Consider the following 24,357-nt stretch of genomic DNA (forward strand, 5'->3'; position numbering starts at 1 on the left):
CAGGCTCAAGCAATCCTTCTACCTCGGCTGCCTTAGTAGCTGGGATCACAGGTGCACACCACCATGCCTGGCTATTTTTTTTTTTTAATTGAAATGGGGTCTTACTATGTTGCCCAGGCTCATGTTGAACTCCTGGCTCAAGCAATCCTCCCACCTCGGCCTCCCAAAGTGTTGCGATTATACGTGTGAGCCACCGTGCCTGGCCTGTTTACCTTTTTAAGAAACCTTCAAACTTTCTCCCAAAGTTGTAGCATTTTGCATTCTCATCTTTAGTTTATGAAAGTTCCGGTTGTTTTCTTGGCTCGGTTTTTTAAAAACTTAGCCATTCTAATAGGCCAAAGTATAGAGTAGAATCTCATTGTGGTTTAATTTTCACTTCTCTAATGACTAAAGCATCTTATGTACTTTTTTACCATCAATATATCTTCTTTGGTGAAGTGTCTATTAAAATGTTTTGCCCATTAGAAATTTTTTTTATTACTGAATTTTGACAGTTCTTTATGTTGGATATACATTCTTTATCATATACATGATTTGTAAATATTTTTTCCCAGTGTGTGGGTTATTTTCTTTTTTTAAAAAAATTATTTATTTGTTTTAGAGACAAGATCTCAATCTGTTGTCAAGGCTGGAGTGCAATGGTACGATCATAGCTCACTGCAGCCTCTGGGCTCAAGCAGTCCTCCTGCCTCAGCCTCCTGAGTAGCTAGGACTATAGGCTCCTGGCTGATTTTGTATTACTTTGTAAAGACGGGGTCTTGCTATATTTGCCCAGGCTGGTCTTGAACTCCTGGTCTCAAGTGCTTCTCCTTCCTTGGCCTCCCAAAATGTTGGGATTACAGACAGGAGCCACCATGCCTAGCCTATTTTCCTAATAATGTTTTTCAAGGAGCAAAAGTTCTTGAAAGTCTAATTTATCAATTTTTTGTTTTATGGATCATGCTTTTGTTTTGGTGTTGAAGATATCCTTGCGAAACTCATAGTCACCAAGGTTTTCTCCTGTGTTTTCTTCTAGATATTTTATAATTTTGGCTCTTAAATTTAGGCCTGTGATCCATGTTGAACATAGAGTAGTCCCACCCTTATTTGTGGAGGATATATATTCCAAGACCCTCAGTGGATGCCTAAAACTGCAGTTACCACATGAATTTCTGTTTCCTTCTTCACAATGTCATAGGTGGAAGATTAATTCTTACCATAGATTTTGGCAACCTCACTATATGATTTTTTTCTTCCCTTATTAAATTGAGAATTTTCACCATTTCACTTAAAAAGGAAGCCCCTTATGGTTTCTTTTTGGCATACCTGAATTTCCAGCATCACTACTCTTGTGCTTTGGGGCCATTATTAAGTAAAATAAGGGTTTCTTAAACACACTGTGAGACTGACAGTCTGATAACTGAGATAGATACTGATTGACTAATAGGCAGGTATACTAAACAGTGTGAATATGCTGGACAAAGGGATGAATCATGTCCAAGCAGGACTGAAAGAGACAGCAGGAGATTTCATCACACTACTCAGACTGGCACACAATTTAAAACTTGTGAATTGTTTATTTCTGGAATTTTCCATTTAATATCTTTTGACCCTGCTGGCTACAGGTTACAAACTGCAGTGAAACTGTAGATAAGGGATAGAGATGGGGGGCTACTGTGTTTTTTTTTTTTTTTTTTTATATAGTATGAGGTAAAGTTCGAGGTTCGTTTGTTTAAAATATGGTAATCTAATTGCTCTAGCACTATTAGTTAGAGATTATCCTCCCCAGTGAATATCCTTGGCAGTTTTTTTTTTTTTTTTTTGAGACAAGGTCTTCCTCTGTCAGGCTGGAGTGCAGTGGCACCATCACGGCTCACTGCAGCGGCACCATCATGGCTCACTGCAGCCTGGACCTCCCAGGCTCAAGTGATCCTCTCATCCCAGCCTCCCAAGTAGTTAAGACCACAGGGACACCACCATGCCCAGCTAATTTTTTGTATTTCTCTGTTAGACATGGGGTTTTGCCATGTTGTCCAGGCTGGTCTCGAACTCCTGAGGTCAGGCAGTCTGCCTTCCTTGCCCTCCCAAAGTGGTGGGATTACAGGCATGAGCCACCACACCTGGCGTCCTTGGCAGTTTTGTTGAAAATTAATTGACCATGTATGTTTGTGTTTGTTTCTAGACTCTGTTATCTTGATGTTAATCTTTGTCAGTACCTTATTGCCATGATTACTGAAGCTTTGTAATAACTCTTGAAATTACGTAGTTGTGTTAGTCTGTTCTCACACTGCTGTAAAGAAATACCTGAGACTGGGTAATTTATGAAGAAAAGAAGTTTAATTGACTCCTGGTTCGCAGGCAAGAAGCATGACTGGGAGGCCTCAGGAAACGTAGAATCATGGCAGAAGGTGAAGGGGAAGCAAGCATGTCTTAGCATGGCAGAGCAGGAGAGAGAGTGTAGGGGGAAGTGCCACACATCCCCTTCAAACCATCTCTCATGAGAACTCACTATCACAAGAAAAAGCAAGGGAGAAGTCCTCCCCCATGATTCAATCAGTTCCCACCAAGCACCTCCCCCAACACATAGGGATTGCAATTTGAGATGATATTTGAGTGGGGACCCAGAACCAGACCATATCAATAGGGTAAATCCTCCAATTTTATTTTTCTTTTTCAAAGTTGTTTCAGCGTTAGCTTTTCTAGGCCCTTGGTATTTCCATATATATTTTAGAATAAGCATGTTAATTTCTATAAAAAAATATGTCATGGGGGGAACAGGGCTGAACAACTACCTATTAGGTATTGTGCTTACTACCTGGGTGATGCCATCATTCATACCCTAAACCCCAGCATCACGCAATATACCCATGTAACAAGCCTGCATGTGTACTCCCTGAATCTAAAATAAAAGCTGAAATTATTAAAGATAAAAAGAAAGAAAAAAGATCACTTTCAATGAATAAAAAAAAAACCACCTTAGGTATTTCACTGGGATTGTGTTAAATTTGTAGATCATTTGGGGAAGAATAACATCTTAATATTGATTCTTCTGACCCATGAATATAAGGTATGTCTTCATTTATTTAGTTCTTTAATTTTTCTCAGTAATGTGTTATAGTTTCCAGTGTACTGGTGTATTAGTCCAGTCTCACACTGCTGTAAAAACATACCTGAGACTGGGTAATTTATAAAGAGAAGAGGCTTAATCAGCTCATGGTTCTGTGGGCCCCGTACAGACTTCTGCTTCTGGGGAGGCCTCAGAAGACTTAACAATCATGGTGGAAGGTGAAGGGGAAGCAGGCACATCCTCACAAGGCCAGCAGGAGAGAGACAGAAAGAACAGGAGTGAAGGGGGAAGTGCCACACACTTTTCAAATAACCAGCTGTCTTAAGAACTCTGTCATGAGAACAGCAAGGGAGAAGTCTGTCCCCATGATTCAGTCACCTCCCACCAGGCCCCTCCTCCAACACTAGGAACCACAACTGGACATGAGACTTGGGTGTGGACACAGAGGTAAACCATGTCAACTGGTTTGCACATCTGTTTTCATATTAATCTCTATTTTTTTATGTCATTGTAAATGATACTTTAAAAAATTTTACTGGCCGGGTGCAGTGGCTCACACCTGTAATCTCAGCACTTTGGGAGGCCGAGGTGGGTGGATCACCGGAGGTCGGGAGCTCGAGACCAGCCTGACCAACATGGAGAAACCCCGTCTCTACTAAAAATACAAAATTAGCCAGCCGTGGTGGCACATGTCTGTAATCTCAGCTACTCAGGAGGCTGAGGCAGAAGAATCACTTGAACCTGGGAGGCAGAGGTTGCAGTGAGCCGAGATGGTGCCATTGCACTCCAGCCTAGGCAACAAGAGGGAAACTGTCTCAAAAAAAAAAAAAAAAAAGAAAAATTTCTTTTTTACTTTTGCTTGTTACCTGTATGTAGAAAAAAATACACTTGATTTTTTTGCAGGGGACATATTAATCTTGTATTCTGTTACCTGTTAAATCTATTCATTAATTCTGTTAGATTTTTTGTAGATTCTATAGGATTTTTTACATATATATAATTTATTGTTTGTGAATAAACATGAGTTTAATTCTTCCTTCCAGTCTCCATGACTTTTATATCTTCTCTCTTGCTTGATTGCATGGGCTAGAACTTCTGGTGTCTGGTGTAAACTTCAATAGAAGTGAGAGCTAACATCCTTGCCCTGTTTCTGATCTTAGGAGAAAAGCATTCAGAATTTCACCATTAATGTTAGCTATAGATTTTTCATTGATGCCATTTATCAGGCTAAGTAAATTCACTTTTATTTTTTAAATGAAGGTTTTCTTTTTAAATAGGAATGGCCGTTGGATTTTTCAGATGCTTTTCATGTATCTATTGAGATGATCATGTGTATTCTTTTAAGTTTCTTGATAGGTGGTTTTTATTATTTTGAATGTTAAATCAACCTTGCTTGCATTACTGGGGTAGTCACCACTTGGTATAATGATGGATCACTCTTTTTTTTATATTGCTGGATTTAATTTGCTAAACTTCAAAAAAGACTTTATTTGCATTTATGTTCATGAAGTCCATAGTTTTCTTGCACTCTTGTTTCATTTGATATTAGGGTAATGTTTGCCTCAACTTTATGGAAGAGTTTATGTGGAATTGGTATTGTTTCTTCCACAAAGGCTAACCAAGGTTGAGAACTACCAGACTATGACTATAATCTCTCTTTCCTTCTATTTCTAAAATCTTTTTTTTTTTTTTTTTTTGAGACAGAGTCTTACTCTGTTACCAGGCTTGAGTGCAGTGGTGCGATCTGGGCTCACTGCAACCTCCGCCTCCTGGGTTCAAGCAATTCTCCTGCCTCACCCTCCCAAGTAACTGGGATTACAGGTGCCCATTACCATGCCCGGCTAATTTTTTGTATTTTTAGTAGAGGTGGGGTTTTACTATGTTGGCCAGGCTGGTCTCGAACCCCTGACCTCAGTTGATCTATCCGCCGCAGCTTCCCATAGTGCTGGGATTACAGGTGTTAGCCACTGTGCCCAGCTGGCTATATAAAATTAACAAAAATTGTTTTACAATTTTTAAGTTTCATGGGAGACATTTTAGTAAAATTTATAACGCATATACCTGTACACTCTTACCGCATAGAAAGCTTATCTGTCTTCTAATCTTGAGCAGTTTCTGTAGTAATCATGTTGGCCATGTCTTTCTCAGCTCCCCTACCCAACACTCAGAAATCAGTGGCTGCTGCTTAGTACTCAGGGAAATGCCCAGAATTCCTGTCAAGTTTTTCTCTGTTCTCCTGCTCTGTCCTCAGAGTTTTCCAAGTCCATCATAAGAGACGGGGGCAGCATGATGTAGTCTCTGCTGCTGGGACTGTAGAGCCAGACTGCTTGGGTTAAATCCCACTGTGCCACCCACTAACCATGTGACCAGAGGCAAATTTCAGAATGCGCTTATGCCACTCTAAAATAAAGATAATTAAAGCACCTCCAACTTAAAAGTTGTGATTACTGACGCGTAAAACACTATGGATAATGTTTGTCACATGGTTGGTGCTCATTGAATGATAGTTATATCCTATTATTTGTCTCCAGTTGGAAATTGCTGGGATGCTCAGCCTTTGGTGGAATAGCTGTCTGCTTCTCAGCATCCAGAGATACTTTTGATGGCTAGAATATCATCATCTTTTACGAAGAATTTGGAAATAAATACAATTCATAACCTCTGGCTTTTTCGTTTCTCTCTGACAATGATTTCTTTGCATGGTACTTGATTTTCTAAATGCTTTTTTCAATGGATACTATACTCTGGACTCATGCTTAGGTCATATTTGTGCAGGGATTTTTAACCTTAGCACCATTGGCATTTGGGACAAGATATTTCTTGTTGTGGGGGCTGTCCTGAGTTCTGTAGGTGTTTAACAGCATCTGTGACCTCTACCTACTAGATTCCAGTAGCACCCCTGCCAAGCCACCCAAGTTGTGTTAACCAAAACCATCTCTAAACATTGCCAAATGTCTCCTGAGGGGCAAAATCACATCTGGTCGAGAGTCACTTTTTTAGAGGGGACTTCAGTATGTGCTGCCATAGAAAACTGATTTGTTATGTTAGTATTTCTTGGAGAGAGCCATGACAGTTACTAATCAAAACTTACTTTCTAGACTTGTCTTTTTTTTTTTTTTTTTTTTTTAAGACAGAGTCTTACTCTGTCACCCAGGCTGGAGTGCAATGGCACGATCTTGGCTTACTGCAAGCCAAAAGAGAGAAAGGAGACTTGTACTGTCATATAGATATGGCTGTATTTTATTTAACTACCTTATTGTTGAGAATAAACTCTTGTCTTTAGGCTTAGGTTAAATTCCTGAAAGTGGCATTATATTTTATTGCCTTGTGTTTTTTTTTTCCGTTTAGAATGAGGTTAATTTTTTATATATGTATTACACATTTGCACTTCTTTCATCAATTGCATATTATTATTATTATTTATTATTACTTTTTTGAGACAGAGTCTTGCTCTGTCGCCCATGCTGGAGTGCGGTGGCATAATCTTGGCTCACTGCAGCGTCTGCCTCCCAGGTTCAAGCAATTCTTTTGCCTCAGCCTCCCGAGTAGCTGGGACTACAGGCACATGCCACCACGCCCGGCTAATTTTTTGTATTTTAGTGGAGATGGGGTTTTGCCGTATTGCCCAGGCTGGTCTTGAACTCCTGAGCTCAGGCAATCTGCCCGCCTTGGCTTCCCAAAGTGCTGGAATTACAGGCGTGAGCCATGGTGCCTGGCCGAATTGCCTATTATTATAATATGTTCTTTCTCATTTAAAAAGGTATTATGTAATCTCTTAGCGTGTTTAAAACTGTTAACCTTATCATGCATGTCATACATATCTTCTGTATTTTACTTGCTTTTCATTTTGTCTTGTATAATGTACAGGAGGTTTGAATTTTTAGATAATCATATAAATATGTCTTTTTATGTTTCTATTTTTGGATTCCTGCCTGAAGAGATCTTTTCCCATCCAAGTTTTTAAAAAACTGTTCGCTTACATTTTACCTTAGTATGCAAAAAAATTAAATCTTGAATATATTCATTAAATCTTGGAATGTGATCGAGCTATTTTAACTTACTTTTTGCCAAATTGTGGAATGTAGATTTCCCACTAATATTGGAACAAAAAAGAAGTTTGGTCAAAGAAAGTAGATTTTCAGATTTATGATACTAGTATTGGAGATCATTTTGAGGGTTTTCAAACTTTAAAGACAAAGGATTTATTGAAGGCATATATCTGAGGCAGATCAATGTAGTGGAATTGGATTAGAATTCCAGTCCTGCTGCTTGCCAGCAAGCTTCTAAACCTCTTTATATTACAGTTTTCTGAATGCTAGAATTGGAATAGTAATACCTGCTTACAAGATTGTTGGGAGAAATTAATTAAGTGAAATAAAGTTAGGTAAATAACTTATATGTAGTAGCTAGTAGTTGGTAGTTGCAGTGATGGTGATTATTGTCATCATCATTTGCTGCACCTAAAGAATCCCAAATTTAGAAATAGATAGTGTAGTCTCCTTTAAGTGGATTCGGTGAGTTTCAAAGAAGAGTTTGAGTACACATTTTAGATTTGAGTCTCGTGCTAACTGAATGAATCTCTTCACTACACTAGTGATTATAATTGTGTATGCTGAGAAACTGGGGGTAAGTGTAATGACAGTGAAACGCCATGCTATAGTTTGCTTTTATGATGGCAACTGACAAGAGTATTTTATATTTAATATAAGTACAGGGATTTTAAGGCATTTGTAATGTCTTTAAGAATGTGATAGCTAAATCAGTAGAGGATATAGGCCCACTCAGATGTGTAACTAGAAGCAATGTTGTTGAGTAGAGGAAAATAAAAGCGAATGAAGGAAGGAGGCAACTAGGATTAGTAGTGTCATTTATTATTATTATTATTGTTATTATATTTTGAGACAGAGTCTCGCTTTGTTGCCCAGGCTGGAGTGCAGTGGCACTTTCTTGGCTCACTGCAGTCTCCACCTCCCAGGTTCAAGCGATTCTCCTGCCTCAGCCTCCCGAGTAGCTGGATTATAGGCGCCCGCCACCACAACCGGCTGTTTTTTTGTATTTTTAATAGAGACGGGGTTTCGCCATGTTGGCCAGGCCGGTCTTGAACTCCTGACCTCAGGTGATCCGCCCACCTTGGCCTTCCAAAGTGCTGGGATTACAGGCGTGAGCCACTGCGCCCGGCCTCATTTATTATTAGACTGTTATGGATGGCAAATTCTTTACATGAGGAAAATGATTTATAGGAAAGACTCAGTAAAATAGAAGCAGATTTTTGAAGCTTTCTATCTTTACATATAGAACATCATCTCTCCATGACTCTGGTGATATTTTTCAGCAACCCCTGTGAACAGCCTCTCTTCTCATGTTGTTTCCTTTTTTAAAAATATTTTTAGGCCAGGCCTTGGCTCACACCTGTAATCACAGCACTTTGGGAGGCCAAGGTGGGCAGATCACTTGAGCTCAGGAGTTCAAGACCAGCCTGGGGAATGTGGTGAAATCCTGCTTCTACAAAAAATACAAAAATTAGCCAGGTGTGGGGTGGTATGCACATATAGTCCCAGCTACTTGGGAGGCTAAAGTGGGAGAATCACTTAACGCCCAGGAGGTCAAGACTCCATTGAACCATGACAATCCCACTGTACTCCAGCCTGAGTGACAGAGTAAGACCCTGTCTCAAAAAAAATTTTTTTTTAATTTACTTTTATTTTCTTTAGCAATACAGACAGGGTCTCACTGTGCCACCAGGCTGGTCTTGAACTCTTGGACTTAAGCACGATCCTTCCACCTCAGCCTCCCAAAGTGCTGGGATTACAGGTGTGAGCCACTATGCTCAGCATCCTCATGTTATTTCCTCTCTCTCTCTGTCTCTCTTTCTTTCTTTTTTTTTTAGAGGGAGTCTCACTCTGTTGCCCCAGCTGGAGTGCAGTGGTGCAATACTGGCTCACTGAAACCTCTGCCTCCCGGGTTTAAGTGATTCCCCTGCGTTAGCTTCCCCAATAGCTGGAATTACAGGTGTCCGCCACCACGCCCAGCTAATTTTTGCATTTTTAGTAGAGACGGGGTTTCACCATGTTGGGCAGGCTGGTCTTGAACGCCTGACCTCAGGTGATCCACTCTCCTTGGCCTCCCTAAGTGCTGGGATTACAGGCATGAGCCACCGCACCCGGCCATGTTATTTCTTATTTATGTGTCTTTGGTTATGCTTTTATTTTTGCTTTGTCTGTCCCTACCACACCTACAACCCCCTTCCTTGAGGGAAATACTGATTCCTGTTCATTCTTTAAGATTCAGCTTCGTGTCACCTCTTCATGGAAGTCTTGCATCATCTCTTCTACTTCAGCACTGTGGCACTTTGAGACAAGTTTTCTTTTAATCCCCCTTGTTTTGTGCGTGTGCATGCAGACCAAATCTTCGTCAGCACTAGATATTGTCATTTATTAAATTTAATCCTTCTAATGTGTAGCGATATCTCATTGTGGTTTTTAGTATTTCACTGATGCCTAATGTTGTGCATCTTTTCCTGTGTTATTTGCTATCCGTGTATCTTCTTTGAAGTATCTGTTCAAATATTTTGGTAATTTAAAAAATAAGATTGCTTTATTATTTTGTTTTGAGAGTTCTTTATATATTCTGGAGTGTTTTTTTTTTCAGATACGTGTTTTGCAAATATTTATTCTTAAACCCTGACATGTCTTTTCCTTCAAATTTCAAAGAGCAGAAGTCTTAACTTTTCTTGAAATTTAGTTTATCAGTGTTTTTTCTTTTATGGATCATGCTTTTTATGTTATATCTAAGTAATCTTTGCCTAATTCAAGGCCACAAAGACTTTTCTCTGATGTTTTCTTCTGATGTTTTATAGTTATTGGTTTTATATTTAAGCTTATCGTCCTTGTAAGTTTACTTTGTGATGCAAGGTATGGATTGATGTTTGTTTATTTATTTTTCCATATGGATATACCATTGTTCTAGCACCATTTGTTGAAAAATCTGTGCTTTCTCTGTGGTTACCTTTTTGTTGTAAATCTATTGACCATGTATGTGGGTCTATTTCCAGCTTCTCAGTTCTGTTCCATTGAACTATGTGTCTTCTTTCATTAATACCAAACTCTCTGGATTACTGTAGTTTTAGTAAGTCTTGAAATCAGATAGTGTGCACATCTATGTTTATACCTTTTTCAGAAGTGTACTGGCTATTTTAGATTGTCTTTCCGTATAAATTTTAGAATTAACTTGATTTCTGCATGGGGAAATATACAGAAGAAGAGGTAAAAGATGACTTAAGCCAAGAATGATGAAAAGGAAGTTGATACCCATTAAAAAAGATGAAAATGTACGTATCAGAGGAGAAAGAAAACACAAACTAAATCAAAAAAGTGGAAAGAAGGCTGGGTGCAGTGGCTCATACCTGTAATTCCAGCACTTTGGGAGGCTGAGGTGGGCAGATCACTTGGGCCAGGAGTTCAAGACCAGCCTGGGCAACATGGTGAAACCCATCTCTACACAAAAATATAAAGATTAGCTGGATGGTGGTGGCGTGCACCTGTAGTCCTCGGTACTCAGACGACTGAGGTGAGAGGATCACTTGAACCCAGGCGGTTGAGGCTGCACCACACTGCACTCCAGCCTGGGTGATAAAGTGAGACCTAGTCTCAAAAAAAAAAAAAAATTAGATTATATTCAGTATCTTTAGATGAGTAGGAGGCATTAAATGCAAGGCATTAAAGCATTGTAATTGTTAAGTTAGGTGGAGACTAAGACTTAATTTGGAATTCTGGGAGGAAAATCATAAGCTTAAGTTGTCCATATTGATAATGAAATAAAATGAAACATGTCTATAGTAGCATTATTTTTGAAATTTTGAAGTGATTGATTTATAACCCCAGGTCTGGTCTCTGTTTTTTATTTTAGTATTTATGTATGTTTCATGTTGTTGCTGCTGCTGTTGTCTTGTATCTCAGATATGGGAAAAAGTTTCTAAATATGCAGAAAAGGAATTGTATTCGATTTCTTTCTCCTTTATTTCCTCCTGGTAGTACTGTAACTGACAATTAGACTATGCCCTCATCGCTTTCCAGAGGCAGAAGCTTCCTGTAAGTTATCTCTGGATTGCCGTAAAGTTATCTTTGGATTACCTTTGGAAAGATGTATAACAACCAATAACGTTTTCTCATATTCATCTAGGGACTTTATTGCCACATATGCCTATGCATTTTATTTGCACAGATAACTAGTGTTTGACTTGAGATATATTTAATATATTAAATATTAATATATTTAATAAATTTAATATATTTAATAAATAGATCCCCAAGAATAAACTGACTAGAAATAAAACATATTGAATCCAAGTATTTCCTTGTTCCTTGGGTTATCTAATTATTTGGTTTGCTAGCAAGGATTGTAGAAAAGAATATTATCACTGATTTAGGAAACCAGTTGCTATCATCTTAAGTTAAATGTACTAGTATGTGTTTAACCTATTATCTTCAGTCCCATTCCCCAATATTAGGCCATTTAAAACTTCTCATTCTTGTCCTGGGAACTCTGTTCTCTCCACCTATTCTTGACCATGCCAGAGGTTATCGGTTATTCGTCACCCTCATCCTTTGTGATAAGGATGTTTTATTTTCCGTTTAGTTGTTCTACTTATTTTAGAGTAGTGACAGTAGAGAACAATGCAACTACCTGATGAGGGAGAAAAAGGAAGTAGTAACAAGAAATGCCAAATTCCTTGCAGAATTATTGAAAAGCAAAATACTGTATAGCTTTTCTTTTTCAAGTAGTGCTGTGAAAACAGTATATGCTCCATGCGGGTAAGGACAATGTCCAACTTGTTCACTATTGAAGCACCCTAGTGCTTGGTACAGTAAATGTCGTAAGGAATAGGCATGCAATACATATTTCTTGAATAAATGTTAAACTGGTCAGAAACATTAGACTTCAAAAGTCTGAAGGTTATTTTTTTCAATAATGATGAGTGACTTTGCCATTATAAAACGTGTTTTTTTTTTTTTTTTGAGTGGTCACAGAGCTGGAGATGTCATGAACACTTGGAATTAAGTCTTTTTTAAAAAAATGTTTGTATTATTTTATAATCTATGGACTTTAGTTGAATATATAATTAAAGAAAGACAAATGCCATCCACAGGCCTTTGGTGTGGAAATGGAATGGGGTTGCTAATGAAATTGTTCTTTATCCCAGGGCATCATTTAAGCTCTTGTGATTGCCATCAATCTTTAATTTTGTCAATATGATCTTACTATATGCAGTATAGTTTGCTAGGGGCAGTTTTTGTAGTATCAGCTGCTTATCCCATTCAGGTGAAGTACAAATTTAGTATGACAGTTGTAATGATTAATAGTTGTGTATAGTTAAAAATAAATACTATAGTTGGGTGTAGTGGTGACACCTGTAGTCCTAGCTACTTGGGAGGCTGAGGCAGGAGGATTGCTTGAGCCCAGGAGTTTGAGGCCAGGCTGGGCAACATAGGTAGACACTGTCTCTTTAAAAAAAAAAAAAAAGGCTAGGCACTGTGGCTCATGCCTGTAATCCTAGTAGCACTGGGAGGCCAAGGCAGGAGGATCTCTTGAGGGCAGGAGTTCAAGACCAGCTTGGGCAACATAGTGAAACCTTGTCTCTACTAAAAAAAAAAATAAAATAAAATTAGCTGGGTGTGATAACATGTGCCTGTAGTCCCAGCTACTGGGGAGTCTGAGGAGGGAGGACCACTTCATCCTAGGATTTCAAGCTTGCAATGAGCTATGATTGTACCACTGTCCTCCAGCCTAGGTGACAGAGTGAGACCTTGTCTAAAAACAACAACAACAACAACAAAAAAGATATTGATAAGGAATTAGAAACTTCAAAAATGGCACAGTGCAAGAGTTATTTGCTTTGTTAAGCAAGATAAACACAGACACATTTTCTCAGGAAGGGAGCTCATAATGGTTAAGACCAGATGGGAAGGATAGTTATTTATTAAGATGAGTATGTAGTAAGACACAAAAAAACATGTTTTCCCTTCCGTAACTTTTGGGAATAAATGCCAATATAAGACAGATTTATCTGAGAATGTGTAAAATGGAATAAGTTATTGATATTTACTCTGAACTCTAAATTAAGCCTCATATAGGCTTAATTTTGTGTTTTTTCAATTTTAGGAACTCTGCCAGCATCTGTGTCTCTGCCTGTGATTGATTTTGCAAACTATTGTTGAGATGATTAGTGATTTGTATTTTGGGTTAGATTTCATTGAGTTAGCAGTCTGATTCATTATGAAGCACTCTGGTGCTTGTAGGATTTTTAGTCTGAATCCTAAATGAAATAACATTAATTGTGCCAAACTACAGACTGAGATAAAATGACCTTACAGTTAGGGTGATAAGAGAGAAACTGTAATTTAACACTATAGGACTTACATCTTTACATACGCTATAGAGGCTTCTGTTTTTTGTAAGCTACTTTAGATGACCAGTATTTACAGAAGCTTAGTTCTAGCTTTTCCAGTTTGCCCTGATTTGGCCAGCTTGTTTTTTCAGGGGGAGTTATGCTACTTTATTTTCCTAGTGCTACATATAAAACTTGAGATTTGGGGTTAACAGTAGTATATTTGTATGTATTTCATATGTATTTTTAAAATATACCTTTCATTGAAATAGCATGTTATGTAGATTTATTTGCAGTTTTGGAAACTCTAAATTTAAATTTTTCTGTGCAAAGCAGACCTAGCGTTACATATAATATTGCTTATAAATTAAAAAACTAAAATACAAAAACCCCCTAAAATACATTAAATATTTTTTATTTTTAATGTTTTTTAAAATGTTACTTTAAGTTCTGGGATACATGTACAGAACATGCAGGTTTGTTACATAGGTATGTATGTCCCATAGTGGTTTGTTGCACCTATCAACCCGTCATCTAGGTTTTAACCCCTGCATCCATTAGGTGTGTGTCCTAATGCTCTCCCTCCCCTTGCCCCCTACCCCCTGACAGGCCCTGGTGTGTGATATTCCCCTCCCTGTGTCCATGTGTTCTCATTGTTCATCTCCCACTTAGGAGTGAGAACATGCAGTGTTTGGTTTTCTGTTCCTGTGTTAGTTTGCTGGGAATGATGGCTTCCAGCTTCACCCATGTCCCTGCAAAGAACATGAACTCACTCTTTTTTATGGCTGCATGTTTTTTTATGTTTTTTAGAGGCAGGGTCTTGCTGTGTTGCCCAGGCTAGAGTGCAGTGGCTATTCAGAGGTGTGATTCTAGTGCACAATGGCCTTGAACTCCTAGCTGCAAGCAATCCCTCCACCTCAGCCACCCAACTAGGTGGGACCACAGGAGTATACTGCTGTGCCCAGCTTTGAAATACGTTTCCTATGAAGTCAGTATTTTACAGATTTATCTGAAGTTTTTGTTTAATAGAACCAAAGACAAATTTATTAAAGTCTTCACTCTGTGGTAGTGTTTAATCAGCCTTTGGTGATGGAGATTAAAACTTTTTAATGTAAGGAGTATATAAGAAGTAGGAGAAAATCGGGTTCCTTATCTAGGACTGATGGTTACTCTCAGAAATTTTACTCAGAGTCTCTGAGGCCTTTGTAGGAGACACACTAAGAAATAAAGAGTGAATGGATGGCAGACTCAAAGCAGCTTGTGTAGTATTTGGGAAACTAAGTGGAGTGTTTTTCGTACTGTTGAAATGGAGTTAGATGGCAAAGTTGGAAAGGTGTTGCTAACAGGCTTTGTTATGTAATCAGGATTCCCAGTATAAATTTGGTTGATGTAATGGGAGGATCTTTTGAGAATCTATGTAAGTTGTTGTAGAAATTAGAAACTCTTGGAAAAACTAATTCAAAAACCTGCCTCTTCATTAGTTTGAAATTAAAGATAAGAAATTAACTGTGCTGTGTTTTCCCAAATAAAACATTTCTCTTTCTTGGATGAAAAATGTTAATCACTCAGTATTTAAGTCTTGAACTGAGCTGTATATGAGACTATTTGAAGCCACATGAGCAGTGTCACATTTAGAGATTTAAATTACATTTGAATAATTTATTTCATAATTTTAAGTTATTTTGAAATAGATTTTTGTGGTATGCCTACAAGGTGGAAAGTTGATGCCGAGAATGGAAAGGTTTAATAATGTTAATTTCCTGAAATTGAGTTCTCTGTTATTGATTGATTGATTGATTGAGACAGGGTCTCACTCTGTTGCCCAGGCTGGAGTGCAGTGGGGTAGTCTCGTCTCACTGCAAGCTCCGCCTCCTGGGTTCATGCCATTCTCCTGCCTCAGCCTCCCAAGTAGCTGGGACTACAGGCGCCCGCGACCACACCTGGCTAATTTTTTGTATTTTTTTTGGTAGAGACGGGGTTTCACCATGTTAGCCAGGATGGTCTCGATCTCCTGACCTCGTGATCTGCCCGCCTCGGCCTCCCAAAGTGCTGGGATTACAAGGTGTGAGCCACTGCGCCCAGCCTTTGGTCATTTTTATTGGCATCCTAATCAAATCCAAAAGAGACCTCTGACCCCTAATATGGCAGTATTGATCTTACTTTGGTTTTTACATATTATAGATATTGGTAAACATTTTATGGAGCTTTTTTTTTTTTAAGGAAGAGATTTTGTAATTTTAATGGACTTACAAAGATTGAAACATGAAGAATTAAAAAATAGAAATCTAGTTCTATATAATATCTGTTTTAGAGATTAGAATTGGAGCACCAGAAAAGATGGTAATTATTAATTTTCTATTTAGATTTTAAAAATATCTGGGAAAATTGAACATGTGGATAAATTACCATTTCTTTGTATCAATTTTTAGAAAAGCATTGGGTGTTAATTGGCTGTGAGATGAGTAGGGAGGGAGGAAGGTGGCAGATTTTAGGATTATAAAGCATATGATCATTGATCATTCCACAAATACATGTTATGTGCTTCCTATGTGGCGGGAACTGTATAGAGATATAAAAAGGATATGCTTTCACACAGAAACATAGTCCCCTTAAGGAACATACCATCTAGTGGGAGCCGTGATTAAAACAGATTAAATTGCCTTCTAATCCTATGCCTGTGTGTGTGTTTTTTTTTTTTTTTTTTTTGAGACACAATCTCGCTCTGTCACCTAGGCTGGAGTGTAGTGGCGCAATCTCGGCCCACTGCAGGCTCCGCCTCCCGGATTCACGCCATTCTCCTACCTCAGCCTCCCGAGTAGCTGGGACTACAGGCGCCCGCCACCACGCCCCGCTAATTTTTTGTATTTTTTTTAGTAGAGATGGGGTTTCACCGTGTTAGCCAGGATGGTCTCGATCTCCTGACCTTGTAATCAGCCTGCCTCGGCCTCCCAAAGTGCTAGGATTACATGCGTGAGCCACCGTGCCCAGCCTGCCCTGTGTTTTATAAAAATGATCTAAAATTGGGCTGGGTGCCGTGGCTCACGCCTGTAATCCCAGCACTTTGGGATACCTGTAATCCCAGCACTTTGGGATACCTGTAATCCCAGCACTTTGGGAGGCCAAGGCGGGCGGATCACAAGGTCAGGAGTTCGAGACCAGCTTGACCAACGTGGTGAAACCCCCATCTCTACTAAAAATACAAACATTAGCCAGGCGTGGTGACACGCGCCCGTAACCTCAGCTACTCAGGAGGCTGAGGCAGGAGAATCACTTGAACCTGGGAGGCAGAGGTTGCAGTGAGTCGAGATCTCGAGATCGCGCCACTGCACTCCAGCCTGGGCGACAGAGCAAAACTCTGTCTCAAAAAAAAAAAAAAGATCTAAAATTAGTGAAACCTATGTTTTTGAAAATTTAGGGTGTTTTACCCATTCTCATTGTAGGTAATGAATTATGTAGTGTGTCTTTGGATCTAGATCTATTTGATTTGGCTTTGCTTAATCTTGTATTTTTTTGTAGACTCTTTTATTATTACCCAAAAGTACCCAAAGAGACACGTGTGCCTTATGGTGTCCAGCAGAAATTCTGAAAACCTTGTTACCTAAAAACTTTATTTTCAGAAGTATTATATATAGGCTGAATATGGTAGAAATCAAATTTTTCTCCTGCGGAAAATGTTCATATTCTTTGTGCTATATGAAGTTCTAAGACATTTATGGAAAATAAAATACGGTTTAGCATCGCCCAAATTGTGTAAGATTAGAGTTGAAGAGCTTAACCTGGAAAGTTGGAAACTAATTACTGTTAACATATGAACAGATATGGAAAACTTTCTCTTTGCTCCTTTAAGTAAGTGGAAAGGAATGACTATTTTCCCTTTAGAAATGTGAGAGAAAATGATAGTATGGGAAACTTTGATTGCATTCTTATAAACTAGCTTTTTGATTTCTTATTACATGATAGAATATCTCTTTTTTCTTTAATCTCTATATGTAACAAATTTCAGATGACCTGAAAGCAACTCTTCAATTTGGCATATAAGTTCTAAACTTTACTTGGAAACAGTTCCAGATTCAGACACTTGGTTTTGGGGTGTGTGTATATATGTTAATATATGAGCAAAGAACCCAATATAAATACTATGTGGCAATTTATTGAAAGCATGCAGGAGTGTAATTTAGGCTCAGGACATTGTGTCATTTGCTATTCTTGTTAGATATGAACTGGATTTTATTTTCTGTCTAGTACCAAGCAGTACTTCTTATATTGGACCCCTTGAATAAGGTTACCTTTAGAGCCATTTGTCACCTACTTCATACATAGCACATTTGATGAGTTTTATGTCTAGCTGGTCATCATTGATGATTGTTCAGTGATTATTTTGGCAGTTACAGCAGGAAGATGGCACAGTATAGTTATGTGCTGCATAACAACGTTTGGATTGCCTAACAATGCATTTCTCAGAACATGTCTTTGTTAAACCACACATGACTGTGCTAGTTTTGATTAGGGTGGCCATGTAACTCATCCAAATTGGACTCTTTTGAGCATGAAAAGGGATCATAATAATAATTGCTTCAGAGCAACAGATATAAACCAAGACTGACCCAGGCAAACTAAGATATGTACTCATACTAATTAGGACACTTTTGATTACTAGTAACAGAAAACACAATTCAAAGTAGCTTAAACAGTAAGAGAACTATATTGGCTTGTGTATCAGAAAAGGCCAGTATTTGGGTGTACTACAGGTGTCATTCAGTGAGGACCCTGCCTTTGTTTTTCTGTTTTCCAGACTCTGCCTTCCATGGCTGACTTTCCTTATCGTTGTTGCATGGCTGCCAGCAGCAATTTGGGCTGTATTCTTCTTTGTTTATGACCAGCAGGAGAGAGAAGCCTGCTTCTCCTATAAACATAGAATGAGTTCTGCGGTTTTGTGATTATTAGATACTCCTGAACTAAATCTCTGCAAGGGGAATGTCATGTGCTGATTGTCTTAGGCATGGGATATCTGAATATCACTGAGGAAAGGAGGATAGAATTACCTTATTCTCTTAGACTAGTCAGAGTCCATTCACGAAACTGCTGTGTGGGAAAGCAGTGCAGCTAAATGAAGGGAAGGAGTTAGGAAGCAACCATAATGTTCATTGCAAAGTCCAGTGCTGTTGCTTATTTGCATTTTCCCTTAGGCATGTGATAATGAGTTCCTGCAAGATCCTAGCATACTGCAGATAATGTGTGTGTTTTCTTTTTCTGCAAGTGAGAATTTGTAGTATAAAATGACTTACTAGACTGGTAATGGGAGAGAAAAGGAGTTTACCATCCTATTTTCTCTTTTTTTAAAGTAAGACTATAATAATTATTGATCTCCTCCTTTTTTTTTTTTTTAAACAGACTAATAGGGATGCCAAAGGAAAAATATGATCCTCCAGATCCTCGCAGAATTTATACCATCATGTCAGCAGAGGAGGTAGCCAATGGGAAAAAATCTCACTGGGCAGAATTAGAAATCTCGGGTGAGTGGAATCTGAAGCATTTAATCTGGAATGTAATAGTGATAATACAAAAGTTGAGTATTGCTTTATTTTTTGTTGTACATTTTTAATTAGATGGACTCATTGAAAAACTACAAGATGGTAAGATACTAGTGTTTATCTGTTTTATGTGTGACTGAATATCTTTGTTTCCATTCTTTGAGATTAATTACATTGAGCAAGCATCTGGAATTGAGGATATTGGGAGTTTAGTTTCTAAGTAAAACCAGGTTCTTTGATATAATAGATTTTGTTTAGGCTATTTCAGAGTAATTATTTTTGCAAATTGAAATCTTTGCCATCCTCCTATCTCAGTGTCGGCAAAGAAGGAAACCTGGAAGCTATTTATTCTAATAAATATATAATAACTGTGTTACAGGACCTTAATACCTGTTTAGGATTTGGTAAAATAGAATGTGATTCCTAAAAACTCATAATTCCAGTCTAATAATGAGAAAAACATCAGACAAACTCAAGCTAAAGGACCTTGTGCAAAATACCTAACTTGATTAATACTCAAAATTGTCATGGTCATGTAAAACAAAGGCTGAAACTGTCACAGACCAGAGGAGACTGAGGAGAGGTAACTAAATGCAAAATGGTAGCCTGCGTTGAATCTGGAACAAAAAGGTATAAAAACTGGTGAAATCCAAGTAAAGTCTAGAGTTTAATTAGTAGTAATGCACCAGTGTTGGTTTCCTAGTTTTGACAAATGTACCATGGTGATGATGTAGATTCTAATGTTAGGGAAGCTGAAGGAGGGGTATATAGGAACTCTCTGTGTTATCTTGGTAACTTTTCTGTAAATCTAAAATTATTACAAAATTTAAAGTTATTAAAAATAGAATATAAGTATTTTTCTTTTATGAATTGATATAATACAGATTATATATAAAATGCCATTTTCCCCCCAGTAGGCATTCATTTGGAAGAGTTAAACCCCACATTGTAATGTCAATAGCAAGAATTACTTGCACATTTAGCTAAAAGGTAACTGGGTGGATGGATGATTGGTAGTCAAAAGAATGAATATGAGCAGATCTTACTAAGTTAATCTAGGGTTTCTTAGCCTTGGCACTACTGACACTTTGAACTGGATAATAGTGGAGGCCTGTTGTGTGCATTGTAGGATATTTAGTAGCATTTCTGGCCTCTACTCACTAGATAGCAGTAGTACCCCTTCAGTTGTGGCAACCAAAAATGTCTCCAGGCATTCCAAAATCCTTTGAGGAAACAAAATTGCCTCTGGTTGAGAACTACTCAGTTAAACTCCAAGGGTTTCCATAATTTGCCACTTCTCATTTAATACATAGAAGGTTCTTGAGAAAGAGTGGTTGTCAGGTGAAAGTGGCATGAACGTAAAGGAGGGCCAGGTGTGTTTGGAAGCAATCAAATGGCATTAAATAAAAAATTAAAATGTCAGAGATACAATATCCATGTGTATTTGCAGCCTCTCTTAGCACTTTTCAGTCGTTGTAGTTTAGGTGTCATCTTCGGCCTGGGGTTTTTTTTTACACTTCAGTATTTTGCCTTTTAGGTAGAGTGCGGAGCCTAAGTACATCACTTTGGTCATTGACACACTTGACAGCGCTGCACCTAAATGACAATTACCTTAGTCGCATTCCACCTGATATTGCCAAGCTTCATAATCTGGTTTACCTGGATCTGTCATCCAATAAACTCAGAAGTTTACCAGCAGAACTAGGAAACATGGTGTCTCTCAGGTGAGGAAATAAAACAGACATGACTCACTATATAAAATTCTAAATTTAAGAAAATGAGGGGATGTTACTTAATTACAGTAGGATTTCTGTGTGTTGTAACTATCAAATTATATAAACTGTCTAAGCATAGTGCTTGAGTTGGCCTCCGTTGAACATTTCTTTTCCTTTAAATTTGGAGGTTCCTGAATTAGAGTGTGCTTGTATTACCAGTTTCCTTGACAAACTTGAGGTGGGGTGGGGCTAAAATAGTAAGTCTCATTATCCAATATAAGACTGATTAGAAGTACTTGAAAAATGAAGATTTGCTGATGAATAAAACTTACAAGAACATATCTCTATGAGTCAAAGAATATTTATATTTCATAATACAGCTCCTTAAGGAAACCTTAAAACCTGATGAAATGGATTTATTTCTAATTTTTAGGGATTCTTTAAAAATTCCCTAAAGAAATTCTAAAAAAATTTTGCAGGAATCTTAAGATCTTATCTAAATGTTTCCAGTGATTATCTGTTGAGTAATAATTTTTAAAAATTGTTATCACGTGTTTAAACATATTGTTTTAAAATCTTGTTCTTCAGTATCCTTTACTTGCTTTTTTTACTTTTGGTCATCCACTAATGAGGATGCTATTTTTTTCCTATAGGCTGCTCAAAATTTCACAATCATAAAGTTAGATCTGATTTATGCTTTCCTATTCTTGTCTATACTATCTATGCTTTATTTTAATATTTATGTTTCATGTCAGTGATTGTTGATCATAGTATATTTTTTCACCTTTTCACATTTTTTTGGTCTTTAATATACTTCACCTGTTGTTTCTTATTCTTTTTATTTTTATTAATTTTTTGGTTTGTTTTCTTAGTATTTTGATGTGATTAGAGTAGTATTCAGTTACTTAAAAAGAGATACCGGTGATTGGCTACTAATTACAGTTTATTCCTGAAGTTTGTGTAAAAATTTGTACTTTTTTCTATTAATTAGACGAGTTTCAAGGATATCTGTTGTTTAGCTGCTAAGGATATCTGTCACATTTGCATTTGATAGGCATTTTGGGTGAGAAAAAAGGGGGTAGATTTAGCCTGAGAATGATATGCAGTTCCTACACCTCCAACTTTAATGTGAGCTAGCAAATGAGTAAATCCTAGAAATAGAACCATTGTTAATAGTTGTGGCAATTGCACATTTTGTAGTACTTTTATATTGTGCAATGTTTTTGGATGAGCACATAGAAATGTGCCTTGAATATAAACAATCACTCATAGTATGTTAGAAGGAGCCTTAAGAATGGCAAATACAGATGTTAATAAAGCTTAGTATATTAAACTAATTTTTTTTTTTTTTTAAAACAGGGAATTGCTTTTAAATAACAATCTGTTACGGGTTTTGCCTTATGAACTTGGTCGGCTCTTCCAGCTACAAACTCTAGGTTTGAAAGGTAAGTGATTTTCAAACAGTTTTGAGGTATTCTGAGCCTTTTAAAGAGCATTTTGGCCTTTAAAAAGGTCAAGTTTTAGTATGAGTTTTAGAATGTGACTACGTGTACTTTCTCTTGAAAGAAAAGTAGTTTTTTTTGTTTGTTTGTTTGAGACGGAGTCTTGGTCTGTCGCCCAGGCTGGAGTGCAGTGGTGCAATCTTGGCTCACTGCAAGCTCTGCCTCCTGGCTTCATGCCATTCTCCTGCCTCAGCCTCCTGAGTAGCTGGGGCTACAGGCACTCGCCACCATGCCCGGCTAATTTTTTTGTATTTTTAGTAGAGACGGGGTTTCACCATGTTAGCCAGGATGGTCTCGATCTCCTGACCTCGTGATCCGCCGGCCTCGGCCTCCCAAAGTGCTGGTATTACAGATGTGAGCCACCGTGCCCTGCCTAAGAAAAGTAGTTCTTTAAGTATCAAATTGAACTTGAAGATTTCAATATGTGCCATCATGTTAACAAACTTGTAAGGGGAAAATTTTTTGGTTGTTTTTGTATCTTACCTTTAATTTTTCTATAAAACTGAACTTTCTCAGAAGAGATAATTTAAATTAACACTTAAAAAAAAAAAAGGGAATACTAGGCTGGTTTGAGACCAGCCTGACCAACATGGAGAAACCCTGTCTCTACTAAAAATACAAAATTAGCCGTGTGTGGTGGTGCATGCCTGTAATCCCAGCTACTTGGGGGTCTGGAAAATCGCTTGAACCCAGGAGGCAGAGGTTGCGGGGAGCCGAGATCGCGCCACTGTGTTCCAGCCTGGGCAACAAGAGTGAAACTCCGTCTCAAGAAAAAAAAGGGATTACTTTACCTAATAATAGTCTAAACCTCAGCCAGAATGCCTCATGTTTAGCTTTTGACATGGTAGATAAAATAGCATTGATGTGATTACAGGAGAGAAAACATTATAATAGTACAATTAGCTGTACCTATTAAGTAAATTATTCTAGGTAACGTGTTAGTCCAAAATGCATGCTTCTCTGACCATCTTTCTCAGTTAATTTGGGATGAAACGCATACTCAATTCATAGAAACACTGAAATTTGTGTAATTTTCTCTTATGGCATAGCATACAAGAGTTTATTTATGAATTAATAGGACCAAATACAAATGTTCTGTGTTAAACATTTTCTTCTGTGCTCATGAGGAATAAACATCAGTCAAAGCCTTGTAAAGTATACACTTTCATAGATTTTATTTTCCTTCTTCAAAGACTATTTTAGTTTCCATGATAATGTTCTGCCTGCATTTGCTTTTGTTATATAATGGATCATTAAGAATGAAATTTGAATAAGAATAGAAAGAATGCTGATTTTATTGGTTGAAATAACACATGATAATTAGGTTTCCTTATTCAGTTTCATAAATTAGACAATTATATGAATGGTTTGAATCTTGTGTTATAGTTTCTTTGTAGGATTTTATTGATTTTTTAAATCACATATGAAGTAGAGAGGGAAAGTACTTATATCTAAAATATTTTCCTAAGGATTGAGGATTAACCCAAGGCATTTGAAATTGTACTGTTGAGACATTTCACCTCATTTTCTTTATGCTCAGTCTTATTCTTATGTAGCTGAAATAGCCATTCAGCTAGAGTTGGAGTAGGTGCAAGTCTGTTCCTCACTAACAGCTGTTTTCTTCTTCCCGATATTGATAGAAAGCATATCAATGACAAATGAATAATTTACTTTTTTTTTTTTTGAGATGGAGTTTCACTTTTGTTGCCCAGGCTGGAGTGCAATGGCATGATCTTGGCTCACTGCAACCACCGCCTCCCGGCAACCTCCGCCTCCCAGGTTCAAGTGATTCTCCTGCCTCAGCCTCCCAAGTAGCTGGGCGTGCACCACCATGTCCGGCTAATTTTTTGTATTTTTAGTAGAGTCGGGGCTTCTCTATGTTGGTCAGGCTGATCTTGAACTCCCGACCTCAGGTGATCCACCCACCTCGGCCTATCAAAGTGCTGGGATTACAGGTGTGAGCCACTGTGCAGGGCTAATAATTTACTGTTGAATCCAGTGGACTTACCCTTTGTATTAGAAACATTCCTGAAAAAGCAACTGTTAGTATTTCTTACTCTTTCATAACTGTTTCATATTATCTCAAGTACAAGCATGTTTCCAGAAAATTTGTACTAAGTATCAACTGAATGAGTAATTTTGAATATTATCTCCTTAGTCCTTCATTCAGTTTTTCTAG

At 37.8% G+C, this 24,357-nt stretch overlaps 1 protein-coding gene across 13 annotated transcripts in view; it reads left to right on the top strand.

Annotated features, from left to right (window-relative positions):
- Window positions 1–24,357, top strand: part of CNOT6L (CCR4-NOT transcription complex subunit 6 like) — a 103,614-nt gene that overhangs the window by 21,400 nt on the left and 57,857 nt on the right. For 9 of the 13 annotated variants that reach the window (XM_054683779.2, XM_009447688.5, XM_009447686.5 and 6 more), the window contains exons 2-4: window positions 18,822–18,943; window positions 20,499–20,685; window positions 22,036–22,121. In XM_054683779.2, the coding sequence (XP_054539754.1) occupies window positions 18,832–18,943; window positions 20,499–20,685; window positions 22,036–22,121 (385 nt within the window). In that variant the 5' untranslated portion in view covers window positions 18,822–18,831. The remainder of the gene's footprint in view (window positions 1–18,821; window positions 18,944–20,498; window positions 20,686–22,035; window positions 22,122–24,357) is intronic. The other 4 variants (XM_063809517.1, XM_054683780.2, XM_063809515.1 and 1 more) reach the window with 1 other exon arrangement.

This window comes from Pan troglodytes, chromosome 3 (assembly GCF_028858775.2).
Source record: "Pan troglodytes isolate AG18354 chromosome 3, NHGRI_mPanTro3-v2.0_pri, whole genome shotgun sequence".
In the NCBI taxonomy this organism is placed as follows: Eukaryota; Metazoa; Chordata; class Mammalia; order Primates; family Hominidae; genus Pan; species Pan troglodytes.